The sequence below is a fragment of the Zeus faber genome (genome assembly GCF_960531495.2).
Source record: "Zeus faber genome assembly, chromosome: 1".
In the NCBI taxonomy this organism is placed as follows: Eukaryota; Metazoa; Chordata; class Actinopteri; order Zeiformes; family Zeidae; genus Zeus; species Zeus faber.
Window position 1 is genome coordinate 42,979,745 of NC_137193.1, and position 27,765 is coordinate 43,007,509.

Here is a 27,765-nt window from a genome sequence, read left to right on the forward strand (position 1 = left end):
TAATGACAGAAAGACGGGAGGAGGCTCGATTCCTTTGAGGAGTTCTGATAAAAACAGACTGAAAGAGGCTGTGAGCACAGGAGTGTGTGGAGAAATTATTTCACGTGTGTTTTTGTGTGGTTTCAAGTAAACTCACAAGTGAAAAGTTTTTTGTTTGGTTAATTTATGTATTTGTGTGTGTGTGTGTGTGTGTGCGCGTGTGTGTGTGTGTGTGTGTGTGTGTGTGTGTGTGTGTGTGTGTGTGTGTGTGTGTGTGTGTTTCTTCGCACACACACACGCCTAATAAGCCTCTTTATGCCCTGCGTAATCTTTTAATCAGCCTTTTCCACTGTGCACTCCTGCTGCTGGAATCAGTGTACTTGTGGAATAATTGCACTGTTGGAGCCAAAATATGGATTGTTTTGCTCTCGAGACCTACAGGCATGCAAAGCCATTCTGGATTATTCTAACCATTCCATGACTTATTTTTTCTTTGCTTGTCGCTCTCTCTCTTTTTCTATTCACCTCTTTCTTTATCGTTGGCTCTCGCCTTCTATCACTCTTCTTTGTTTCCCATTTTAATTCAAACATCTTCTGCATGCCACTGAACATTGCCAGTGCCACCATTTTTACATTACCAAAACAAGGCAGTTCAAAAAAAAAAAAGGGTTTCAACAATTATTTGTCGAAACACAAACTGATGGCAAATCATGTACTAAACTAAAATAGGTTCAAACTGGCTCCCTTTCCTCTGACTGTTTGCCAGTTTTTCGGTAAATATTAGCAATGATCCTCCTTTTATCGCTTATTGTTAAGTACTTCAGTATTCTGTGGGGGATATTTCTGCATAATCAATCTTTTAATGCATGTTATTCAATGCGCAGCATGATAAAAGGAAGTTTAATTTCCTTTTTTTTCTTTAACCTGTGCTGTCAGCATGCTGGGCATACAACACAGATTATTTGTATGCTATTGCATCTAGGACAGAGTTAGTCTGCAAGTGGAGTTCAAGTGCAAGTTCTCAAACTGCAATGCCACTCTTTATTCATTCTTTCATCATCATGAACTGCTGCAATAACTGTTATAACTCTGCCCAAACAACATGTACATTGAAAAACGTAAATATGGAAACATCAGACGGCAACATCAGACGCCAAAACACCGTTAATTAATTGATTCCAGGAAAATTGGAACAACAATTTAGCATGTGGCTTCTTCCTGTTTTAGTTATGGGAGTAAATGAAGGAAAAAAGAGAGGGATGTAACCAGGAGGGTGTTGGGGGAGTGTTCAAAGCAGGTGCTGGTGGTGTGTGTGTGCCTGTGATGAGTCTGCCTGTGTGTGTGTGTGTGTGTGTGTGTGTGTGTGTGTGTGTGTGTGTGTGTGCGTGCGTGCGTGCGTGCGTGCGTGCGTGCGTGCGTGCGTGCGTGCGTGCGTGCGGGTGTGCGTGCGTGCGGGCGAGCGGGCGTGCATGTGTGTCTATTCACCGGTGAGTGCAGGGGACTGCAATTAGTTCTGGTGTATGAGATCGAAATTATGTTGTGGCGCTTTCAAGCAGCAGAAAATGCCCACAGCCGTATAGACACCCCATGGCCGCAGGAAAGCCCCTAGCACCCCGCCCTGCAGCCACAGAAGACCCCCCAGCTCCTGGAGAAGCTGGGAGCCCAATGAGCAGCACCCACACATAGCCCAGGGGAGCATAAACCAGTCCCAGAGAGCGAGAGGAGACCCTGCACCCCCGAAGTGCACACATACAACCTCGGCCTTGCCAGAAACCACCCAGCACCAGGCGCAAGCCACCAGGATCCGTACCCACCTGGCAGGGGGCCCACCCGGTCTCCCCCGGCCAACCACATCCCCACACCCCTCCGCCAGCGCCCCGGAAACCCCAGCATTCGATGTGCCCTGTTGGTAGTTACAGTTTAAATTGCGGGGCGTGTGGATCCGAGTCTCTCCCAGACCCCGTTCTGGTGGATTGCAGTGTTGCTTGGAGCGTATGTGTATGGATTTGTGCAGGAGCGTATGTGTTGCGTAAGCTAATATAAGTGGTATGAAAATGCAGGACAGATGTGAAGCACTCCAGGGCAGGAGCATGACGGGCAAGATCGCAGCTGCCCGCCATATCCCTACCCACTTAGCTCGCACCCCACTTGTCCCGCAAACTCTTGACCCTTGTGTGGTGAATGTACCACACAAGGGCGGTACATCAGACAGCCAAGGGTGTACCCCCCAGTACCCGGAGGCAACCGCCCCCCTTTGAACAGCCAGGAAGTTAACCCTTATTTTGATGAGAAAGTGAACACAGCTTTATCCCAGATCGGGCTGGGTCGGCCTTTACCTTTTTTCATGGGCGGGATGTATTCACTCTGTTTCTCTCTCTGGATCTCCCTCTCTCACTGCAGGTACCCCATACAGTCACCCCGGCCCGGTTGCTACGGAGATCGCGAGGACTCCCCTGGAGTCCGTAACTACGGCAATAGGTCCCCAGATGAGCTGTTTGATGTCTACTGCTTTGCTAAACAGCTTCAAGGTAGGACTCGGGAGCCGCAACCATCAATTTGGGTTTAGTCATGTGTGGGCCAACTAAGCTGTGGGTCTGCGGCCCTGGAACACTGTGACTAGAGCTTAATTCTCTGTAAGTGCAGAAAAGGAGGGATGAGGATGGAAGGTAGGAAAGGGGAGAGGATGAGAGAGGGAAAGGGACCTGGGCAGCAGTTAAATCCTCAAGTCAGAACTGTCCTCAGAAAAAAAACTTTCTCTCAGAGTTACAATGCCAGGGTCAGGAATTTACAAGACTTAGATCTTACGGAGTAGTCACAAACGCTGAAGATATATTGATTTAATACCAGGGCCAGAAACAAGGCAATGCTGTATCTGGGTCAGGCTTCTGATGGCATTAGGGCCACAACTGCTGTCAACAATAAAAGCCATCTGAGTACTTTGCAGAGGTATTTATGGAAGGTATAAAGAATTTGGATGTGAATGTGGTGCGGAACAGATTATGTGGACACTGCTGGGTTTAATTGTATTGTTCTCGGGAATAAAATCAACCTGATTATAATAATCAGCAAATAACTGTCTTCAGTTTAAGCTGAAATTACAAACTGACAAACAATAAACATTTAATCATTTTTTATAGAGCCTAGTTTGTAGGAATTAGCAGGACAGTGATCACAGCGATTCACACATCTTGAGATGCTTGCGCACACTGTAGGAGCCGAGACTGATACATAACTAATAGCAAATAGACTCAAGACGGAGAGACTAGGCTCATAGATGATAACATTTTCATGTGAAACACTCTGGGACATGTCACTCATACTGATTTGTACGCTACAACAAATCAGAAAACATTAATTTAAGATTAATTCATTATCATCTCATTTCAATTTCATTTCCTGAAGTTCTCCTCTTTATCCTCCTCCTCATCTAGCTTCTTTTCCACAAAAGAATAATAACGCTGCCTTAAACCTCCCATCATGTATAAAATTTTCAGGATTCCCCGTCCCCCCCGTCCCCGTCCTCTGTTCCCTCGTCGACCTTCTCCCTCTTCATCCTCCTCACTCCTGATCATATTTTTTCGTATAACTCACTGTACTTCCATCGGCTCATTTATAGTTGTTATTTATTTTTTATTGCTGTTGTGCAGTTGGTATTGTTGGTGACGCTTTTAGATCTCCCTTTCTCTCTGGACCATGTGCTCTCTCTCTCTCTCTCTCTCTCTCTCTCTCTCTCTCTCTCTGTCTCTCGCTCTCCCTCTCTGGCTCTAAACCTATTACCCATTTCATCCATATCTCCACAGCTCCTTTCTCTAAAGAAATCGTACTTTGCTTTTTCTATTGTATGATGTACTTCACACTGATGCTCCAGTGGGTGTAGAATCTTTTGTCAGACAGTATGTCAGTAATATCAGTATGTCAGAAATCTATTTTGCTTCTTTTTTTTTTTTAAGAGTGTGACATCAAGAGCAGTAATGCTGTTCCCCCCCGCCTAACTCCCTGGTGGTCTGGTTTTGGATTGCTTAACCCAGAGATTTAATTCATCAATCTAAACTCTTCAGGTGAGGTGTTCCACTCCTCGGTGCAAGAGAAGCTGAGTCTGGCCACGGCCTCCACACACTGCCACTCCCTTGGAGCCCAACTGGCCACAGCAGGACAGCTCCACCTGGCCTGGCAGGCCGGCCTGGACCAGTGTGACCCCGGCTGGCTGGCCGACGGGAGCGTCCGCTACCCCATCAACGTCCCGCGGAAGAACTGTGGCGGGGAAGAGCCCGGCGTGCGGACAGTCTACAATAACCCCAACCGCACCGGCTTCCCCGACACCACAGCCCTGTTCGATGCCTACTGCTACCGAGGTAGAGTGATTGCCAAATTTGATATGTCACCAGAATAGCGATTGCCATGGAAACCAGCTGGGGTGCTGAAATATGTTGGGGGTTTTTTTTCATTCTGGATTTTTTTTCTAATTAGCAGTGAAAATGTTTTTGTCATGCATGAATTAGCAGCTAGGCAATTGTGTGACATTTCTGGTCCCCCGGTGGATTTGATTTGTAGTGTCGTGTGGAGACTGAATGAGAGAGAGAGAGAGTGAGAGAGAGAGAGAGAGGCGGAGAAAGAGAGAGAGAGAGAGAGAGAGAATGAGAGAGCGAGAGAGAGTCCAGTTGAGTCTCACCTTCTGTCATTGTGGGGCAGGAAAGATCAGGATAAGTTAAGGATAAGCATCACTTTGGATTTGCCTTATACTATGCCATGAAATAAAAATTTGTTTAATAATTTTTGTTTTACAATGTGCTTAAACCAGCTTGCTTGCTTGTGCTTTTGATTTGTAAAACATTTAAAACAATTCTTGCACAGTTTATTCTTATATTGTCATATTATCATATTTTATTCAAAGCACAGCATTAGCAGAGCCACAAAAAGGAAACATCTGCATAACCCAATCATCATTAGTAAACAAGAACAGCATGAAATGAAGCAAAAGTACATTTGTCAAACACACTGCTGATAGATGAGCCACGTCGTTGCACAAGCGTTGGTAATCGATTTAGTTCAGTATGATTGGTGACATGTTCTAGTCGATTTTATTGCCAGAACAAACTATTTAGTTTGGCATGAGCATAATTGTATGCCTATTATGTAATTCAAATTCAATTGAGAGCCTTTTATTTGGATTAAGAGAATGGGCTAAGCAATACCTGAGTCGCTTAAAAATAAATAAATAACTTCCCAAATAACATAGTATCCAGTTGTACACTCTGAATTTAATCTTACACCTGAAGTAATAAAAGCCCTACTGCCACCGCACTGACAGGAAAGCAATAAACTCAGCTTCAAGTCTGTGTTTTGCTGCAGCCAATTAAGCAAACAGAATGTGAAAACAGAATATTTTCTCTTACTACAAACATGTTTGTGCTATATGTGCTCTGTTCCAGCCCACCAGCCAGCTGGGGTCCAGGCTGCAGAGGCCAGAGGTCTGTACCAAACAGACCCAGCAGCAGAGGGCACTCCCCCGGCCAACGGAGCCCAACAGAGTGAGCCCTTCTCCCACTCCTCCACTTGGACTGGCCTGGTGGACTTGGACAAGAGCGAGTTTCACTCCATTGCTGATGGCAGTAACTCCTCTGAGATCTCGGAGGAACATGTTGTCATCCACCTGCAGCCAGGGAAGGGATCCCAGGGCTGGGATCAAACCCAGGCTGAGCCCATAACTGACCAATCTAGCAAGGAGCACAGGAGTCCAAAAACCAGCAACAACCTTGGCCTGTTTACCTTGGAAAGCAGGGAGAGCAATGGAGGTTCTGCTCATGAAGAACAGGGTGGAGAAGAAGGAAGCCATTTCGGCTCATCCGATTCGCCAGTCTTGTCTTCCACGACTTCTATGACTCTCCAGTCGCAGACGAGTAACAATGTGCTGGCGGAGTTTGTCAACACTTTGATGAAGCCTTTCAGGTACTGGACCGGAGGTAGAGGGGAGGAAGGGTCAGAGGGTCCTTCCGCCACAGCCACGGACACCTCAGTGGCTGAGGAAATAACAAGACAGTACCGGGCGCCCAGTGGCGCAGCCCAAGAAAGCCCTGGTGTTTTTAAGGCTGTGGGGAGTAAAGGCGGACGGGACAACGCTATCCTGGAGCATACGAGTGGCAGGTCTTCATTAAAGCCTCCCGCCAATGAATTCCAGGACCCCGTTGAGGGTCTGTCAGCGCAGGAGAAAGAGGTTATGCCATTGGTTCCATTAGTGCCTGCATTCAAAAAGCCATGGCGCACTAATACCACCACTCAGCCGGGAGTAAATGACCCAGGCATGCCTCTCACCAACACTCCATCTTCTAATAATGGTATGGGTGGTCATGTTTCTGAATCCTCACTATGTCTGACTGTGTTTATGTGTGTGAGGCTCAACTATAAGTAGTATGTGTGTGTTATGTTTGTTTTGTGTCACTATGTGTACATGAATGGTGGGCTTTTCTCATGAGTGTAAACTGTTAAAAGTCATACTCTATTTACAGGGTTTGAGTCCGCAGTGCTTTTATGTGAGTTTAAAATACAATATCAGTATTTCTTTTCGTTCGTATTATATTTGCTGGAACATAGTCTCTGACCTTTATAATTATAAAGATGAAAATACACTGTTTACAGGGGGAGAAAATTCAAAAGATTTGTTCCAAAGGGGAGGTTTTTTGTTTTTTTTTACCATATATGCTTTGTTTCAAATTTAGTTCCTAACTTTGCAGGAACTCAAACCTGAACAGTGAGTTTAACCTTAAAGAACAACATTGGAAATCAAATATGTTATACTGCACATTACTGTACAAGGAAGGAAAAGATCAGAAAGACCAGAGTCTGGAAATGAATAGAATTGCTCTGGGGAATATCCGTTTGTTTTTTTTATAGATGGGTCTGACAGCTGCAGTATTAACTTGCTCATGTTCTTGTTGGTGGCGGTGTTAGTTGTTGTGTGTGTGTGTGTGTGTGTGTGTGTGTGTGTGTGTGTGTGTGTGTGTGTGTGTGTGTGTGTGTGTGTGTGTGTATGGGCTGGAGAAACCCTCTTTTGTGCCGGGTCGCTTCCATAGTAAGGGACTGATGTTGTCCTCTGGACTGAATGGTAGGAAAGGTCACCACACACTCCTCATCTTTATTTGAAAGCACTTCAGCTTGAACCACCAACTCAATTCCCCTGTCTACATCCAGGGGGGCTGTGATAGCAATGGTGGTCAAAGACGTGGACTTATAACTGTTGAGATATAGGTTGGGTAAATCAGGATATTTGAGCTACACTCTCTTCTCAATCACAATCTATGGTCAAGTAACACTAAATAAAATAAATTAGTTTTCAGCGGAATAGCTTTTAAGCACAGTATATTGTAATGCAGAAGACTGCTCCCTGGTGTAAATTTGATCAAGCGTGTCAATATAAAGCAGTGTCCTGCCTAAAAAGAGAATGCAATAAAAGCGTACACATCTTGTTAGAGATCAGGAACAGTTGTGGAAGGAAGCAGGGGGTATTGAAAAGTGTTTAATCTCACAATGAAATGAACAAGACAGATCCAGTGCATCAGCTTGACTTCACTTCACAAGAAATAAACTAAGAAATAACCAAGAAAGATTAAAAATCGCCTAAAACCTCTGTAAAAAACATTGAGAAAAATGAAAAGTTTCGTTGTCTTTTTTTTTTTTTTTTTTTTTTTTTCAAACCTGCCAATAAGCGGTTTCAATAATATAAAGCCAGGCCACCCGAAACGGACACCGATCCCCTGTCCCCCGACAGTATTAATATTTCAAGACACCTGAGAATCCACAAGCTTTAGTCTCCATTCATTATTCACAGCCTTATCCAATTAATGCAGGGGTTAGGTTTTGGTGCTGTTCGATCCCCCCTCCATCCACATCTCTGCCAATTAAGCCCTGGCTTGCTGAAGGGAGGTGGTAATTATTACCAAGGCAAGGATGAGCCATGGCAGAAGGGAATGGAGGGAGGAAGAGGGAGAGAAATGAACCGGAGCAAGAGTGGGGGTTAGATGTTGTCTTGTTGGAGAGATACAGAATATTGAGTTCATGTCTCTCCCCTTAAAGTGGCTTCAGTTGTCCTGAATTAACTGTCTTATTGGCGCTTTTCCACCGCACGGAATCGGCTCAACTCAACTCGACTCTCCTCGCCTGTTTGGTTTTCCATCGGGCAAAAGTTGTGGGTAGTACCTGTCGAGGTTCCAGGTGAGCTGAGGCGATACCAAAAGGTGACATGAAAACACGGAGAATTGTCACCGCTTCATCATTGCACGACACGGATAAGAGAGTGACTGTGAACAGGACTGAGAACATCTCCCTGTTACACACTGGGCTTTTTTCTTTTCATTCAATTCGGAAAATAAATAAATCTACGATAAAAAAAAAATAAAAAAAATAAAAAAAGATTGGTTTTGTTTGGACAAATGGGAAACGGCGACACGCAATTGCTCAGAGAGATCACAGAGCAAAGAGATTGGAGGGAGGAGATTTTTTTTTTTTTTTAGAAAAGGCAAAATATACGCTAGTGAGTGTCCACGGGGTCTTTTCAAAAAGGACGCCAAAAAAACAGAAAAGCTTATCCAGCCACACACGAGAATCAAGAACACCATGCCGTCGACAGCCTCCATTGTTCCTGAGTGTGTCGCGTTGAAGATGACGTCATGACAGTTTCTTGCGGCATTGTGAGTCGAGTATAGTTGAGTCGAGTTGAGCCGGTTCCATGCAGTGGAAAGGCGCCATAATAAGTATTGGGGGATACCCTTGGTTCTCCAGAAACTTCAGTAATGAAAGCTGCCATGTTGCATGCTTGATTATGGGGAGGCAGGGGAGTGGAAACTTGTCAGAAGGGACGAGAGAAAAAAAAACCCAACAAATTAAGAAAATAAAAAAAATGTAAAGTAAAGGAAGAAGATCTGTCAATATCATCAGGGTTTGGATGTCGGTTCGATGACACCTGGCATCTGTCTGGTGTATTTTGTTTAATTCTAAGCAACAACAAGTAGATCTACATGAGAGAGTGCGTTGTGGCTTGCATGCTGAAACTCGATGAGTATGACATGATTCATGTTGCCTGCAATTCCGTACTCCATAGAGTTCTTTATTAGGTGCCATGCCGGCAGATGGACTGTGGGGCCGTACTCTAAGCTCTAGAGATGCTCTCTCTCTCTTTCACATGTTCTTTTTCAATCCATGTTCCGATCTCTCAATCAGGGGTGGACTTGTAATCTGGCATACCGGGCATTTTTTTTATAAAAAATAAAAAATATAATCCATATGGCAAACCATAAATCAGGGACAGCGTGGCCCATTGGTTCATTTTCTATACTGACACTGGGCTGGCCCAATCACATCCCTTACTAGGCCCCACCCCTCCCCCCCGTCCTCTGTTTCGCGTGTCAGATGCCGTGGCTCAGAGCTCCTCAGCACCATCAGAGTGATTTTTGACAAGGAGACTTTGTCAGTCACCCTCTTAACCCTTCTGGGCCAATTTTTTGTCACAGTCCAGCCCTGCTCTCAAAATCGCTCTCTCTTTTGACAGATCCTATGTTGCCTCTGTTAAATATCATATTTGTCCAAGCGCAGGGATTCTCTCTGCTCCTTGCTCCAGTCCAGGCAGCAGAACTCCTCTCATTCGCAACACACAATCAATCGCTCAGTTTCGTTGTGCTCTTTCGTATTCACTTCTCTCAAAGACTGCTTCGCAAGGAAGGCTGGACATTGCAGGAGTCCTGCCAAAATGCCATTAGAGTCATGATGAAATGATGCTTTTCAGAGCACAAGATCGGTCGCATCATGGTTGATTTTTCGCAGTCCAACTTCTTTCACAGTTCTTTTTCTTACTGTTTTGTCATGAATACAGTTTGACTATGCTCACAACTGTGGTGGAGGACATGTTCCTTTGAAAGTTCTTCTGTCTGCACCGTACTCCTGATTTAAGTAGCACAATGAAATTATCCAAAACTTGTAATTGCATCCCTTTGTTTATTATATGAGTCATTACAGAGATGATCAGACCAGATTAACATGTTTAATTATTCCTGCTTTCATCAGTGTGTGTAGAAGAAGTGGTTAATTAGCTATTCCGATTAATAATAGGACAATTAAGCCAGGCTCCATCCCCTATGAAAATGAACCTCTGTTTCACCAACCTGGCTTACAGTATACATACGGCAATGGCAAAGCTTCTGAATAATTCACACGCTTTTTTTAATATTTCACACATGCACATATTTGTGTATGTTTTTTTGTCCCTAGTTGATTTGTTGTGCTGCGTCACGGAATGTCACCCTGCATTGCTATAATTATCAGACATCTGAGTGAAGCTGGGAGCCACACCAAGAAAATATTAGCAATGATGAAGGTGGCAACACTGGAGCGCGACACTGCAGCTGAGCAGCAGTGCTTCCCTAAAAAGAACACACCAAGCATGAGTCACACATACACAACCGAATAAATTATTGAGGGTGTAGACAGCGTCTGGTTTAAAGGAGTAGAGTAGAGTGGCCTGCTTCATCGAAATAAACATGTCTAGATGGGGCTTGTTGTAGATGCATGGAGGAAGTTTGCCTACAGCACTCCCAGAGTTTTTCACTTGGCCAGTCTCATCACAGGAAGCAGAGAAACAGTAGGAGGTAGTTTGGAGGTAGAAGATCCACAGAGAATAAGAAAAGAGGCACAAAGAAAATAGGTGTGAAATTGCCTTGAAATATCCTTCTATTCTTATTTTGCCTGTGTGTGTGTGTGTGTGTCTGTGTGTGTGTGTGTGTGTGTGTGTGTGTGTGTGTGTGTGTGTGTGTGTGTATATATGTGTGTGTGGTACTGGGTTGCTTTCATCTTCAACTTTAAGCGCTCTAGCATTCTCACTAGTAAACACCTCTAGTGAAGAGACCTACCATTTGTAAATGAAGACCAGACTATCTTGGGAAATGTTGGCAAAATGCCTAATTACATTATGCATTTTGTTTGCCTTTCCTGCATGGGGTCATGTGTGAATGGGAGCAGGGAAAATGCAAAAATGGAAATGGAAATGGAAAATGCTGGGATGGCTGTGTTGCGAATGGAAGCCTTAACATTGCTTTATCATTGCTTTATGACGGCTTTTTCATATTGGACTTTACAGCCCATTTATTAAAAACATGTATAAACTAGGGATGTTAAATCTGCTAACTAAACGGTCTCTGTGTTCTCCCTGCCAACAGTAAAATCAATTCTGTTTTTTTTTTGTAATGTGTAATTCACAACGTTCTAAAAAATTAACAGTTTTCCAAAACAGCCTTGCTGCGCAAGTGAAAGTGATAAAAGATCCCATGAATCACAATGAAGGATTCATTCGAGGCCCGGGTCGGGCACACCTCCGCCCAGTCCGTCAGGCGTATATTTACTCATTTACATATTTATATTTACATTTATTATATATTTATTGCCTCGTTTATATCAGGATTTATTTCATAGGCAAAGTTTTTTAGCCTATGGGGGGGGTGCGGACTAGTGAATAGTAAAAATCCCTAGCGGTGCAGGAAAGGTTATCCCAGCAGGCCTGGGCGCCAGGATGAAGTGACTGAGAGGGCAGTTAAAATTGGCGTGGGGGCAAATCTTTGTATATAGTAATACAGAAGCTTATCATCCTGCTATGCCTATTTCTGAATTTTCTTTTTCATCCTTCGGGTGGCAACATAGTGGCGCTTTGTCTCGATGTGAGCAATTGCCTAGCGAACAATAGCCTCTGAAAGGCTAAATCACAACGACAGAAGACAAACAGTAGTCTCGAAATCAAATAATACATTTATTTCACAGCAGTGGTGAGCCCAGTATTAAACCTGAGTGTCCTCGCACAGTTCAGGGAATCGGAGCAGTCGGAACGGACAAGATGCAAAATAATAGAGTTTATGAACGATTCTAACCACTGAGAGATGACTGCGAAAATCAACAAAATAATAGCCAACAGCGTTAGGGTCATAAAAAAATAAAAGACGATCAGATCGTTTTGTCTGTCTTTCTGCTAATGTCATGCAGCTCTCTCGCTTTCTCTCTCCCTCTCTCTCTCATTAACCAAAACGTAATTTCCCTGTCGCTTCCCTTCTGTAGATGGCTACAATGGAAAAAATAGAGTTAGTGCTGAAAGTTGTATTTACAACCACGAAAAGCAAGCAAGGCTGAACTATCTGAAGTTCATCTCTCCTCCCCTCCATTCAGTACTAGGGACAGCGCAGCACAGTCCTATGCAAATAGTCAAAACAAGTTTCAAATATTTTATGGCCAAAAAGAAGATGTTTCATCACTGTCGTCTCTATGACACTTGTATCCGGGCCAATAGTTTTGTTGTTTTTGCTATTTTTCTATACGGCACATAAAACATAAACTTAAGGGGGCAGAAAATGCAATTGAGGGGTCAAAGCACCCTCTTGCTTCTTCGTGGCGCCGGGCCTATATTCCAGTAATTTACTGGGAATTATGTGTGAAAGGGGCTTCAGAGTATATGAAACAAAATATCATAAGCTCTTTATAAAAGATTCTAAATACCTATATACGTAGGGACTAGAGGTGTACAGAGACGTCATTATCTGTATCTATCTGTATCTGTATCTGTTCAACCAACAATCTGTATTCGGCTGGAAGGCCAGAAGTGGGCGTGGTTTATACCAGAAGTCCCATTAAATCGGGCAAATGGTATATTTTCTAACCTTATATTGACTGGCATTACAATTTTTGTGCCTTCAAAGCGCCAAATAGAATTAATATTCACATATAATTAATTTTGAAATATATGTTCACATCCTCATGCTGTAGTTGCCCCCCCCTCAAAGAAAGTATTTGGAAAAATCCTAGAATTGCCACTGCTCTCTCTCTCTCTCTGGTTCATGCTCGCTCTCTTGTTTTTCCTTTTGCTCTCTCTTTCTCTCTCTCTCTCTCTCTCTCTCTCTATCTCTCGCTCTCTGTCTCTCTTTACCCCTTGCCACTTAGCAGAGATATTGCCCACAGCCACACAAAATACGTGATGGAGTCATATTTGCCAGCGGAGGGATTTTTTCAGCTGGCCCGATGTTCAGGACGTTCATTTCAGCCGTGCATTATTGCCGCAAAAATGACAGCCTGCAATCTCTCTCTCCCTCTCTCTCTCCCTCTCTCTCTCTCTCTCTTTATCATAGTGTAGTTTTTCCCCCCCTCCACAAACTCGCTCGCTCACTCGCTCCCTCACTCACTCGCACACAGACACACACACACACACACACACACACACACACACACACACACACACACACACACACACACACACACACACACACACACACACACACATAAACACACACACACACACACACACACATATACACGCACACACAGACATGTCAATCATGGCTTTTGTTTCCGAATAATAATAAGCAACTTCGGGTAGAAGAAATATCTGCTTCCATCGCATTATTTGTGCTTTCCCGAATGACATATTTGGATTCGCTTACATGCCAAGTAGGGATTGAAGTGAAATTCTGTAAGAGTTACAGCAACGGGGTTACAGCTAAGCGTGCAGTTTTAATTGCTAATTCTGAAAGCATTTTAACAAATGTTGTTTTTTTCATAATCTCTTTACCTATTCTGTTTTCTCCTCCCTTTCCCTGCAGAATTAATGGAATTAAGTCCCAGTGGGAGAACAATACCTAGTGAACCTGCCAGCAGTCCCAAAGGTCCCAGAGGAGTGGTGGATTCAGGCCCTGGTAGTCGGCTCCGGTGGGCCATCAAGTCCATGCGTGCCTTCAAACTCGGCCCCCCTGGACATGTTGGCTACACAGGCAAAAGTTCCACCTTTGAGCCCATGGAGGCCAAGTCGGGGCCCCTGGAAGTGATGACTGTGCCATCTTCCCTGAGACAGGACAACCCAGAAAACTACTCTGGTGAAGGCAGGGAGGAGGAAGATGAACAAAGAAACACTGCAGCCCCCAAAACCGTCCCAAAAGAGGACAGGGAAACAGAGGGGAGTGGGGAGGAAAGCAATGTTCCCATGGTATTCAGATCAAAAGTTGAAACCTACACTCTGGACAGCAGTAGTGCCAGGCTGAACACTTCACCCAAACAAAGCTGGACAGAGGCTGTGACTGTCGCAGAACAAACTACTCCGTCCCCATGGCAAATGGTGGAGCAGCCCACTACCCAGTCTCAGGGTTCCCCAAAGCCGAGAACGGCAGAGGAGGCCAGGGGGGAGATCCTATATGTCCATCGCCCCACCGACAATCTCTCTCCATCGCTCCCAAACAGAAAAGAGGGTCGTCTAAATTCAGGGTTTTCCCCCGTGTTTAGGAAGCAGGGGAAAGATCAAGGAACGGACAGAAATCCTCCTCAAGCCAAGATCACCACACCTGATGTGGTGACAACCGCACCCGAAACCACCGTGGAGCCCCTGATTACATCCTCTGAGACGTCCACCGCAGACCTTCTGACAACCGGAGACACGCAGACAACAGATCCTATCACCACCACAGTCACCACAGATCGTTCAGCTGACGGCTTTGCCACCACAGGCCCTTCAATTTCCATTTCGTGGGTCCAGATGGAAGCAGAGAAGGCTGCAAGTACAACTGACCCGCAGTCCCATCCGAAGACATCCCCAGAGACTCAAACGACTCCGGCCCCTATTCAGCTGACCACCGTCTTGTTGGACCCCATGCACAGTGTGACTGAGGTGGAATCCAGGTCAGCAGTGTCGGAGTCCTTCATGTTGGGGAGCCACCCGATGCCTTTTGGGAGGAAGAGTCCCAAGCCAAAGGATGACCAACGCCCTGTGACCACAGAGAATGCCGACAAGAACCCGTTTGGTGTCCTCCTACCTAATTGGGGCCTGGGGCTCAACCCTTCAGGTACGTAAAGCTCCCTATTGTTTCTGATAAATTGACTTCACTACCGTAATTATTCTCGTGATTTTGAGTGATTATTTAATCAGCAGCTATTTATCTAATTATGCAACACGGCCCAGAGAGACCCCCATCCGTCACTCAGAGCAGCACCGCGCCACCGAAGCGAAATGAGTTGACATCATCATGTTGTTAAAGCTCCACTGCACACTTTCCAGCCGAGAAGGCAGGCTCTACAGTCTAAATATTAAAGCTTCAATGTCCATTTTTTTTCCTTCGCTCTTGTTCTTGCCGTCTGTCTTTCTCTTATTCATTTGATGATTTTACTAAAGGAAATATCTATCACACATACACACAGATGCTTTTTAAAATCTTTTCCCTTGCATTTGGTTCGATCCCCTTCTTTGATTTCGCCTTCTGTCCCAGGTTGGTGGCTCTGGAGAGTAAGGTAGTGTGTGTGTGTGTGTGTGTGTGTGTGTGTGTGTGTGTGCGTGTGCGTGCGTGTGCGTGTGCGTGCGTGTTATCGTGTGTGCGTGTGTGAGATGAGACTGACCAGTATATGTGAAGTAATTATTGGGTGAGAGTGGATGCAATCAGGCGACTGGGGAGAGGCAGAGATCCTAGTCCCCAACAAATCAATGTTGACGCAAACTACAAGATGGGACTGGTTAATTTACTCCCATCTCGTTCTATAGTCTGATGTTCTCATTCTCATTTACTTACATTAATTCTCACTCTTCCTGTGTCTCTTTCTCGCCTTTCATCATTTTCTCTCCCTCTCTTGAAAGCTGTTTCTCCCCCTTTTTTTTTATCTCTAGCTGTCTCTCATGTTCTTTTGCTTTTGCCTCATGATAACTTTCTCGGTCAACTTATCCTCCTTGTGCCCGATCAAATGGATGGCTGTGCCCTTTGTCTCAGTATGTCCGCATTGATTTCCTCTGATTACTAACAAACCTGCTGGCTTTCTGCCACTATGTGGACAAAAACACGAAACTTTGCTAATGAACATAATGTGTGATGGGGACGATTGCCTCTTCTTCGTCCTAATTTGATATCCAAACAACAAAAATTGGCTGTTCGGCACAAAGCGTTTAAATATATAGTGTGCATTTCAGAAGTCCTACTTTACTTATACCACTCTTAGCTGGGCCTCAGGGGTTCGGAAGATCCATTTTTAATACTGTCGCTGGAAGCCTCACCCTCCCAGCCACAAAGAACATTCCGAGATCTTGACCTCAACAAGATGTTCTCTGAGAACAACGCTCTCGGGTTGACACATACACAGAATCTCATTTTCAACATCATTCAGGCTGTTGCGTGTGTTTTTAAGCAGTGTATAGTGAAACATAAACTGATATTGTAAATGGTGTGATTGTGTTTATCATATAATGACAGTATTGATTATGTGCTTCTCTGCACTTGGCCTCCGCCACAGGTAAAATGAGAGGTCTAAGCACAGAATAGGCCACAGAACTCCCACACCTGGATAAGGTTTAATGTCTTGCTCAAGGGCACTTTACAGTGGATTCTTAACAGTGTGCAATCCCACACCCCGCTACACCCCTCGAATGATTATTCCAAGAGCCAAAGCAGTAACAACACTCGATGGAAGATCCCATGGAGAGTAGTGTTACAGTGGCATTACATGATGTGTTTTCATCTTTCTACAGCGAGTGATCCGCTTTCACTCTGTACATGAGTATTCCTCCTCTTTGTGACCTTACTGGGTCCTCAGTGGTCGAACCGGGAGAAATAACAGCAATAGCTCTCTGCCCAATACTCCGGAACAAGACGTAGAGAGAAAGAGAAAAGATGGGAAAGGGCAGCGGGAGATGGAGGAAGATAGAAAAGGTGGGGTGGAGGCAGTGAGAGGTGAGCGTGTCCTCTCTGCCTGGGAAGGTGTGAGTTTAGCTCTTTAATCAATGATCAGTGGCTGCACTAATGTAATCCCCTGAGCCTCTGGAGAGCCATGACGGCGTACTCCATCTACAATAGCTTGTCGTTTCCATCCACCTATTTGTACTTCATCCTTTTTGCTTAATTTCTTTTCTTTCTTTTTATTTCTCCTTTCCTTTTTCTTCATATCTGTCTTTTTTGCTTTCATTCTTCCCTTTTATGTCTCTTCTTTATGGGTTCCCTGCATCTTTTCATTTGTTGTTTGATATCGAGGCAGCTCCACCCCTCTGTGCTCTGTTGAGCCATATATCAGTGATAAGGTCAGACATCATTGTTTGGAGGGATAACCATTGTTGTGATCCCCCACAGCTCTGCCTGACATGCCTCCAAGCAATCACACACATGCACGCACGCACGCACACACACACACACAAACAGACTTACACAACACACACACATGAGAATCCATGAGAAGACTTAATTTGTTTTCCCGAATTCCATGCAAAAACTGTAATTAAAATGTAATGTTAATCCTTGTTTACGCTTCAATACATCATCTCTTTTTTCTAAAAAGTTGTGTTTCTTCTGAGCTATTTGGATTATCTTTCTTGGTCTCTTGAGGTGGTGGGGATATTTTTTTTTATGTTCTTTTTTGTGAATGTTCATTTATGTCGACAATTTACTGATCACGAGTGATGCTAGTCGCTGTATTGCAACCTAGATGTTAGGTCGCAATACAAATGCTGCAAAGTTTGCAATGTCGTGTAGACCTCCTGAGGTACCGCACACTATAAATCCTCCCAAAATAGCTCAATAGTTTATAGCCAACAAAACGCTTCACAAGGTAAACATACATGGAAATTGACCAGGATGCGCCAACTGCTGGCATCTGGCCCTGCGAGTTGATGGAGAGGGAGGGGAACACAGTAATGCAGACTGTCAAGCCAACCTTCAGATCCCCACCAATGGCCTGATACAGCGTTGGAGGCCTCGCACGCAGGGAGTGGAATCCGCTGAGTTATGGTCCTCTTGACTTCAGCTCAAAGTCCAGGACCCGAGATAGATCAGTTGTCTTGTGTGACATCAATAATGCCCCAGACAGGCCTGCCTAGATTAGAGCGTTAAATCTGAGAGAGAAGGAAGAATCTGAGTTTTGTGTGTGTGTGCGTACGTGTGTGCGTGCGTGCGTGCGTGCGTGCGTGCGTGTGTGCATGTGTGTGAGGGAGGGCTTTATTTCTATTTGTTGATGTGTGTGTGGTTGTGTTTCGGATCAAAAATGAATGAGTGCAATACACTTCTTAAGATTGATGTTTGGTTTGCTGGCTATCGTTGGAGACCTTGGCTGAGCTCATTGCTTCCAAAAGAAGAAAGCTATTGACATCCCTGATTTTCTAACATCCTGATGCTTTCCTGACTCTCTCTCTCTCTCTCTCTCTCTCTCTCTCTCTCTCTCTCTCTCTCTCTCTCTCTCTCTCTGTATATACCAGTATTCCTATCATCATGTTTTTGAAGTGCATAAAATTAGTGGTGCTGGTTCGAAAATAATAATAAAGGGAAAAACAGAAGAACATTTGTCACACTGTAAAGCTGATAATAAAGTAATTTTTTCCAACAATGTGACTGTTTCATCACATCATCACCACCAATCTTTGCAAGATTTGGTAATTCAGTGTGTTGACACATGCACCTCCCTTTAATCTAAGCCTCTCCTCAGCTTCCGCGCCCCTGCTTTCTCTATCATTTTCTCTTCTCTGCATTTCTCTTCCTTTTTTGTACACAGTGTAATTCCGCACATTTTCCATATCAAACGCTCCGTACTAAATCTAATCTTGTGCTATTGGCTGCTGAGTATTAAATGAATGGGATTTGTAAAAGCACAGCCTTGGGAAATGGAGGGTTCCGTTGTGGTTTGGAATGAAACAGCGGAACACACCAAGCAGTGCTGACGGAACACGGGCTGTTTCCGTATAATTTAACTAGGGGAATAACGAAGCAACCAAAGTGTTGAGAATGAGCTTAAGTATACGGTGGTAAGGAATCACACTGGGCCTTTTGTGAATACTGACTTCCAGCGTGATAATACACAACAGTGTGTTTCAGAGTGGTAAATTCCACTGAGTTTCCTTTACCATGCATCAATTATGGACTATGAAGATCCTGCTGAATTCTCACTTGGATATGTGCTTCAAAGCATGTTATTTTGTACCTTTGAAAGCATTTAAGGCATTATGTCATCTATATGGATATAGAATTTACTTTCAAAGTATCTGTATTAATAAAGGAAGCAGCAAAGGGCCCTTTTCACCACAGGCTTGCTACAGCAGCCTTTATCATCCATCCTCTACGGACCAAGTAATGTCCTGACTGAAAGGTCACTGAAGTCCACAATAATAAATAAAGTCCTCCTGGTAGCATGCTGAAGTGTCCTTGAGCAAGACACTTAACCCCTAACTGCTCCCCGGGCGTTGCCACATGGCAGCCAACTACTCCTAGATATGTGTGATACCAGTATGGGTCAATGCAGAGAACAAATTTTCCCCAGTGGGATTAATAAAAGAGAAATAAATAAGAAATAAGACATAATCTGAAAGTCAAACATTTACAGGAATATGTAAGATTTTTATAACATTCAACAGTTTAAAAATAATATTATGTTCCTTACCTCGATGGCTACTGTGGGAAAATAGAAAAATAATATATATTGAGAATTTTTAAATCAAACACGTGACATAATTGTACACAATGTTATGGGCATGACATTTTCATTTTAGCCAATGCATTATTATTGTTACGGCCAAAACAAAATTTTGCAATTGCTCAGGCTGCAGGAGCTCCATCAGGAATAACTGAACTTTGTCTTCCAGACAGTATGAAACACTGTGTCATCACAGAACAAAACATACTAAACACTCATTCAAAAATCTCTGTTGTTCTCACAAATGTCCTTTTTTTTACAGCCTCTGGAAAACAAGCTGTAGGGGTTTGATACGACTGGACATTGATAAGAATGACTCTTTGACTGCATTTTTCCCACCACCCAACAGCAGAATCATTATTTTTAATCGTTCAGCTGCTGTGTGGTTATTTTGTCCTTTCCTGCGCTGCATTCCAAAGCTTGATTTATTGTTTGCATGGTTATTTAGGGAATGCCTAAAAAAGTTTTTCGCTTAATTTCCAGCTGGCATTGAGTTGGTCGGGGACTAGAAGTTTAGCATGGACATTGGCCAACGTGCCCCTCTGTTTCAATACAGGCAGATGTGTTGAGGGAGAATCCAAAAAATGTTCATCTTAATGATGGATGTACTGTAAGTATGCAAAGTGAGAATGCATCCAAGCACACAATCGCTTAATCCGTCGACCGTTGCAGGATCCTTAATCCTCAATCTTCTCTGGTTTTACTGCAGTTGTTTTCATTTAATCACTTCTGTAAAACCAGATAGGAACAGACCTTTCCTGAGTCTTATGTTATCCTGAAAAATAATGTGTGATTCAATACGTTTTGTATTCCTCTCTCGCTGCCCCGTCAGAACCCTATCAGTGAGTTATTATTACTTGGTATAACCTTGGGGTCCCCAAGGGTCGGAGAGTTTTCTAAATCCGCAAAATAATTCTTCGATGCGCCATTAATTAGGAAGTCGAACAGAATGGAGCGAGACAGAAAGCTAGACAGGTGGACAGACAGGGGCGCTGTCGGAGGAAATATAATCCTCTTTTCCGAAGCATTGTGTGGCTGTGCACAATGGGAACGGCTGACCTGGTCGGTTTTATAGACAAACAGTTGAATGGAGCATTGAGACCCCATCAGATAATGTGCCAAGCTCAACTTCCCCTCACCGATAGACTATTTCACCACATCCATCTATCAGGATGGACTGTTCCTCCAGAGGACGAAGAATGGAAACAAACTACAGCGAATTTTTTTTTTTTTTCTTAAGTGGGCTATCTTCAGTATTGCCCCGTGTGCTGCCTCTTCCAAGCCTGAATAAGAAGGATCTGACAATTACCATGAGCGAGTGCAGCTTTTCACCCTAATGGCGCGACAGAAATAAGAGGTTATATTATGCATGCAGTATGCCCTGAGATATTTGAATAGCAGTATCTCTGTGACATTAGTCTTGCGTTTCCATTCTCCATTTCGCGGGCAGCCTCACACTATCAGTCTGCGACTACACCAGTCAGACATGGAAGAGATCAGCATCAGATAATGGGGCTGCCTCTGGTCGAGGTTAACTGTGAAATGGGTGAATTGAAAACAAGAGTTGTTTATTTATTTTACTTCCAGAGGAGAGGCAGTGGAGAGGAGCCCAACAAGAGCTCTGCTGTAGGTCGCCAGATTAGCAGACTGTATAGTTGCGAAAAAATAAAAACATAAATAACATAGTAAACTGCTAATTCGATTTTTTTTAAGTAATAAACGTATTTAATAAAAGTGACCTCCAGCTCCTCCAAAATACGTTCACAGTATTTATTTTCTGAATGCGTTTTATTATAATAAATGGCTGGATAATGCCTCACATTCACTTATTTCCAAACACATTCATACACTGATGGCAGTAATGTGAGGCAGCAACGTGCTCACCAGGAGCAGTTGGGGGTTCGGTGTCCGGCTCAAGGACACTTCGACCTCCTATCGTTGGAAAATGCTGTTGGTTTGAATTGGGGGGGTTGTAAAGTCGGACACTTGAGGTCAAAAATGGTTTTATGCAAGGCATATTAGTTTTAAACTGGCTTCTAGACTTGCTTCTCGATCCAGTGCCTCGAAGCACTGCTGTCAGAACAGTCTCGTGAAACTAACGATGGTGGAAAAGTAACATGAAGTGGGTCGAAAACGGTGTGTGTGTGTGTGTGTGTGTGTGTGTGTGTGCGTGTGTGCGTGTGTGTGTGTGTGTGCGTGCGTGCGTGCATTTGTGCGTGCCTGCGTGCGTGAGTGCATCGAATAATTGGGTGTGGCATGAGTGCAAGTTTGTGTGTTTGTGTTTCTCTATTCATCTGAAATAGAGAATGAGGGAACATTTCATGCAGTGTGATGAAAGGTACAGTTGATGAAAATCGAAAGTTTCTATCTGCGATGATGAGGGCTGTGTGGAAAAATAGATCCCTAACAAGTTTCTTTCCAAGGTCAAGCTGTGCCTGAAATTCTGCATTTTTAATACAAACGGCAATGTCGCTCTTTGTCAACACACACTCAAGAATAGTGACATCAATCTGAAATACTAAATTACATATTCGGTGAAGGGGCATTAAATAAGAAATTTAAAAATCCAAAATCGGAAGAAAAAAAAAATTTCAGGAAACATTTTTTTTTTTTCACCAAAAATCTCTCAAAACATTAAGACATTGAAAAGACAATCAAAAAATAAGGAAAATCTGTAGCAGTGTGTCTCAAACCATAGTTTGAAAACCACTGCATCAGAGAAACACCTGATAAAAAGTTATCCTTGTGGGCTTCCTTGCTTAATTTTGTTTTAGCTCATAATAGAATATGAGCTAAAACAACCACACATTCACTTTGTCACTACAAAGACGTCTGATTACTTGACACTGCATATCAATTTCTCCTTTTGTTGAATTCCCAGGAAAGTGACTCAGAAAGCAGTGGTGAAAGTGCCCCCCTGCCTCTGTGAGGCATGCTCACACATACACACACACACACACACACACACACACACACACACACACACACACACACACACACACACATACACACACACACACACACAAACACACACACAGAGTAGTTCCTGCCAGAGCAGGTTGTTCTGTGGGGTGAAAAGGCAGAGCTGGAGGTCTGGAGCCTCTGAGGACAGCATGCTGGCTCTCACTAGCCATCTGTATAAAGTAGCCTCATTTGCTGTAGAGGTTTAGAGTTAACTCCGGGACTCCAGGCCACACTGTGTTTTCAGGGGTTAGTTGACATGCTACACGAATGTTAAATAATCCCCGCTGTAATAACTGTACAGTCTTTCAGTCTATCGTTAGTCTGACTATTGAGGTGCCGACACCACCAGCGCAGACCATGGTGGAGAGGACGCGATACCAGCACCTCTCTTCTTCTGACGAACACCCCCCCGACCCCCACCCGCCGTAAATCAATGGCATAGCGATGATCTGAGGTGGAAGCCACGTTTGTGCTGGAGAAGTGTTATCTATATTCTGGACAGAAATGGGTTTCATATTTCCTGCATCTGGCTCCTGGTGGCAGAAACAGTAGCTTCACCTGCAGTGAGTGAGTAGTCTACTGTATCTCGGGGCCACGGTAATACACGGATTGGATAACGACTCGTATGTCTGTCCAGTCTGTCTGCACCGTCACAGAGGGGGCATGGAAACCGGGACGTGTTCGCCCACAATGAGTCACTAAACAATACACCAAGGTCAGGCACAGTGTTGGCCGTATTCCTAAGTGTATATTTCACTCTGCACCGCGGAACCATTTGGGTGGAGGAGGGACCAGGATTATGTTTTACACTTTTCATTCTTTTCCCCAAAAATCTGATTATTGTGATTGTTTTCTTTTTAACCTTCAACTCATATAAATTACTAGTACAGAAAATGACTTGCCCGAAAGACATGGATAATGGGGGATTTATTGTTTTTCCAACAGTGTTTCAGGATGCAGCAGCTATTTATCACCTTCATTTATTTTATAAGAATTTAATCCAAAGTCATGCTCTGTCCCAGTTGAGTAGAGCAAGAGCAACACAGAGCAACATATAATATTATATGCATTATGTACAGTAAGTGCCTACAGCTTCATAACCTCATTAAACATACACAATGAATGTTCATTGCAGCCATCAGGCATGGCACATTATGAATATTTCACATTTCAGGCTCATTAGACCATCACAATAACGATGACTGATGGATTCCGTCCGCCCCGTGCACTTTAATGCAGTCATCCATAGAGCGATGCTCCAGTATATGGGTGTTCTGTGTGCTCCAGTACATTTGAGGGATGTAACATTAAAGTTTAAGAGTGCGGCCCCAGTCGCGGCCAGGTGATGGCTTATCACGTTCACAGAGAGGGAACACTCAAACAGGCAGAGGCATGATCCCTGTCGCTGCAAAGCTATTACAAGGTTCACTAAGTCTAAGGAGAGCAGCACCCAGGGTGGTATCTGTGTGTGTGTGTGTGTGTGTGTGTGTGTGTGTGTGTGTTTGTGTGTGTGTGTGTGTGGGTATGTGTGTGTGTTTGTGTGCGTGTGTGTGTGTGTGTCTTCGTGCGTGCGTGCGCGCGTGCGCACTCGCGGGTGCGCGCTCGCGGGTGCGAGCAAAGTGAATGTATTTTGAATTGTGTGATAGTGTGTGTTTGCATGTGCATGTTTCTAGGTATACATGTCCATATGTGCGTGCGCCTGTCAATGTCTGTGTGTGTGTGTGTGTGTGTGTGTGTGTGTGTGTGTGTGTGTTTGTGTGAAAGAGAGCGTGTGTGTTTATTAGGGCTGCCCCCTGAACGTTGACGAGTTGAATCATCGGTCGGAAACCCGTCAGTTGCCTGAGATTCCTCAAGTCAAGCATTCCTTTTTTTTTTTCATTTAAATGCGCAGAACAGAAGGTATTGGAGGCAGACGATCCGCTGTGGCAACCAATAATGGGAGCAGCTGAAAGAAGAAGAAGAGGATTTTATATTTTGTCGGTCATTACAATAAAAGAAATTAAAGGACAGAAGCTAACAAATTACAAAGGGATTACATTTCAATGAGGAATTATAATAAAACAACTTAAAACAGTGATTTGATTTTAGTTGTTTTATTTGAAGGAACAGGGGCCAGACAAGAGTAGGGATGGGTATTGTTAAGATTTGAATGGTACTACTATTCTTATTGATTCTGCTTATCAATGCGGTACTTTAACGGTGCTCTTATCGGTTCTTTTTACATTTTAATGAGAAATACTAAAACAATTTCGGAGCAAAATGAACACTGGCATTAAGCATGGAGAGGGGGTGATCGGGGCGCAATATGCACTCGCCGTGCAATTGTCACTCTCTCAGAGCAGGGTCTCCTCATATGTGTGGGAGAGGCAGGCAGAGGAAGCCAGCCCCGCCCCCCTCGCACATACTGTATCTCCATATCTCCGGTGATAGAGGGCGAGAGAGAAAGAGGAGAGATGGCTCTTCTGATAATAGTGAAAATTCTTCTGAGATTAAATCCTTAATCTTATTGCAAGTCACAAACGGGTTATATAGCTTAAATAAATTGGAAAAAAAACGTAATTTCTCCAATACCGTTAACAGTACCGGTAACATCGCAGCTAATCGATACAACGGAGTGGCACGACTTCCACGCAGCCCAGTGGAGCTCTGGGAAGGAGGCGGAGGGGGAAGGAGAAGAGCCAGGTGAGGAGGCACATAGTGTCCCAGGGGCATCCATCATCCACTAGTCATGGACATGATCATATGGTGTCGATAGAGGTAGATCTGTTCGTTTTACGAGACACAACGCATTGACCTCTATGGTACTCCATTCAGAACGACAACCCCCCACGGTGCCTTGGCTCACCGCTGGCCTTGGGCTCGTCTTTGTGCATTCTCTCCCCTCCCACTGTTGTAGCAGGTGCTAGACAAGGTAGGGGGGGGGCAGGGAGGAACTGGTTCTGATGGCCCCTTGGTGGTCGATACAGACTTGGTTTACGCGCCCGAACTCTTTACATGTCCAGCCAGCCTTTGAGCCTTTGGTGTGTGGCATGTGGAGATGACCCATTACGCTGTAATATTGGGGTCATACCCATTTTCCCCCAAAGTCTGCACAAAAAAGGCTTGGCACCTTCCACTCTCAAGGTGTACCTGGCCCTATATCTATAGTATAGTATAGTATATCCCAGTACCTATATCGGCCTGTCATAATGGAGTGGAAGGCAAGCCACCAGGTCAGTCACATACTGGCATCCAGGTGTATGCAAGGCACCGGCCGTTTACGCCGGTGCCTTGCATACACTGAAACGGGATACTCTGAAACGGGATACTCTGAAACGGGATCCTCATTCAAACTCTTCACGAGGTGGGAGTAAAATATTTGTTGTTCAAGTCCCCACTGCTTCGGGCACTTGTCTTGGCAAAAGGTGTGGGAAATCAAACCGCACTGTCTGTCTGCCAGTCCTGCTTGGTGTTTTCCACGGACAGCCAAAGAACACAAAAACGGGATTCAAATCGACCGTGATTGATCTCTCTTAATTTCCTCCCCCCTTTGGGTCAGAGGAGAACGAGAGGCTGTATACTCTGTGCAGCCCACTCTTGAGAGTGGTTACGGTCAGGTGGTACAAGCTCAGCTGTATGCGGAATCCCCACCCACGAGCATCTGCTAGTTGGTCCCTGGAACGGACTACCCAGACCCTGGGTTCTATGTCTCGTCCTTTGTGGTCTTGCATAGGCACATTGTTCTGACCTTGCGGTCAGAACTGCCAATATGGCATACTGTAGTAAGAACTCAAGTTCAAAATGAAGTAAAATGTTTGGGTTGTGCTACAAGCTTTTTTCTACAAATGAAGAATGGGTTGTTCTTACCGGTGACCTCACTGACCAGCTCGTTCAAGAGCTGAATATGTCAAAAGTTGTTTCCTTTTTTCGTTCCGTAATAGAGGGCTTGCTTCCAACAGCGAAGAGCTGAATAAGCAATGAGGAAGTATGATAGGTGGTGACCCAGTATATACTGTATACTGGGGGGCTTGCCTTATGATGGGTGCCCTAGTGACCCAATCACAGCCCATCAGGGCCAAATTTAGACTTGGTTTGTTAAAAAATGGCTTTCTGCTTCATTCAGTGGAGCTGTCTGGAGACAGCTTAAGGCATAGTAAGAATTCCCATACTTTATTTGTAAAACCAACCCAAACGTTTTTTACAAGGCCCTGTGTCTTGTCATGGCCTCTGTGCTCACGCCCTGACAACCAAACGCCTGTTATGCGCAAATGTCCCAACTAGTTTCCTCTTTCTCACTCTTTTACTTTCTCTCTCTCGCTCTCTCTCTCTCTCTCTCTCTCTCTCTCTCTCTCCCTCTCTCTCTCTCCCGCCTCGCTCGTCTCTCTAATGGTCTCTTTATCCTCAAAAAGCCTTTTTGTACAACGTACACACAGTTGGAGGAGGAAGAGGAGACCTATTTTAAGACCAGTGTGTAATTAATCATAAGCCAGCAGCAGCCAGCCAGCAGAAAGGATGAAAAGTATGATGGCTCCCTCCTGTCTTTCTTTTCCTCCCTTTCTGACATTTGTCTCGCTTACATTCCTCCAATCTGTCCTCTTCCCATGCACTTCACTTCCTCTTAATTAGATTTTCCTAATTCCTTTAGTCCCACCTGCACTTAACTTCCCTTTAGTTTATATCCCCACTTCCTCATACACCTTGCTGCCCTACTGGTCGCCCCTGTCTCTCTGTCTTTTCATCCGTCTGTCTGCTCCTGCGTTCTCTCTTTTCCTCTCTTGACTTTCTCACTTTCGAGAAATGGCCAATTATTCACCCCAAGGAATCATCTTACATGATTCATTGAATCACTGTCACTTCGAATCAGATGTGACGCAATCAGACACAGTCCACCTGTCTCAACCCTGTCTAATATCCATTACATTACCTATGAATGGTTGCTTTGGAAATGTGTGCATGTGTGTTTGTGTGTGTGTGTGTGTGTGTGTGTGTGTGTGTGTGTGTGTGTGTGTGTATACTTGTCTGCCTAATCCAAAATAACTACACTAATATGGTGTTTCTTCTGAATTACCTGAATTTCCTCATCTTATCTTATCTTTTCGTATCTAAAATAATAATTATTATGGCTTTTTTTATTTGAACATCTAATATTGCTTAAAATCATACAAATTAAAGTGTATCCTGGATATACATTTAACATATTATCTTTCATTTTTATTCCCAAGAATTCTCAATCATTCTCATATACTGTATATTATAAAAAAAAAATATATATATATATATATATATATATATAGAAAGAGAGAGAGAGAGTACCTCCTGTACGGATTCATCCCAGTGCTCAGTCAGCAGACTTACTGTATGTGTTTTCAGTTGTTTTTAATTATCTGCAGACTGAATGAAGCTCCTGTTCCT

The 27,765-nt window shown here is 44.0% G+C and overlaps 1 protein-coding gene across 1 annotated transcript in view; it reads left to right on the forward strand.

Moving 5' to 3' along the window:
- Positions 1-27,765, forward strand: part of ncanb (neurocan b) — a gene marked incomplete at its 5' end in the record, with an annotated part of 118,244 nt that overhangs the window by 19,316 nt on the left and 71,163 nt on the right. The window contains 4 exons of the mRNA XM_079996527.1: positions 2,380-2,507; positions 4,038-4,331; positions 5,409-6,167; positions 13,596-14,825. Of these exons, the coding sequence (XP_079852653.1) occupies positions 2,380-2,507; positions 4,038-4,331; positions 5,409-6,167; positions 13,596-14,825 (2,411 nt within the window). The remainder of the gene's footprint in view (positions 1-2,379; positions 2,508-4,037; positions 4,332-5,408; positions 6,168-13,595; positions 14,826-27,765) is intronic.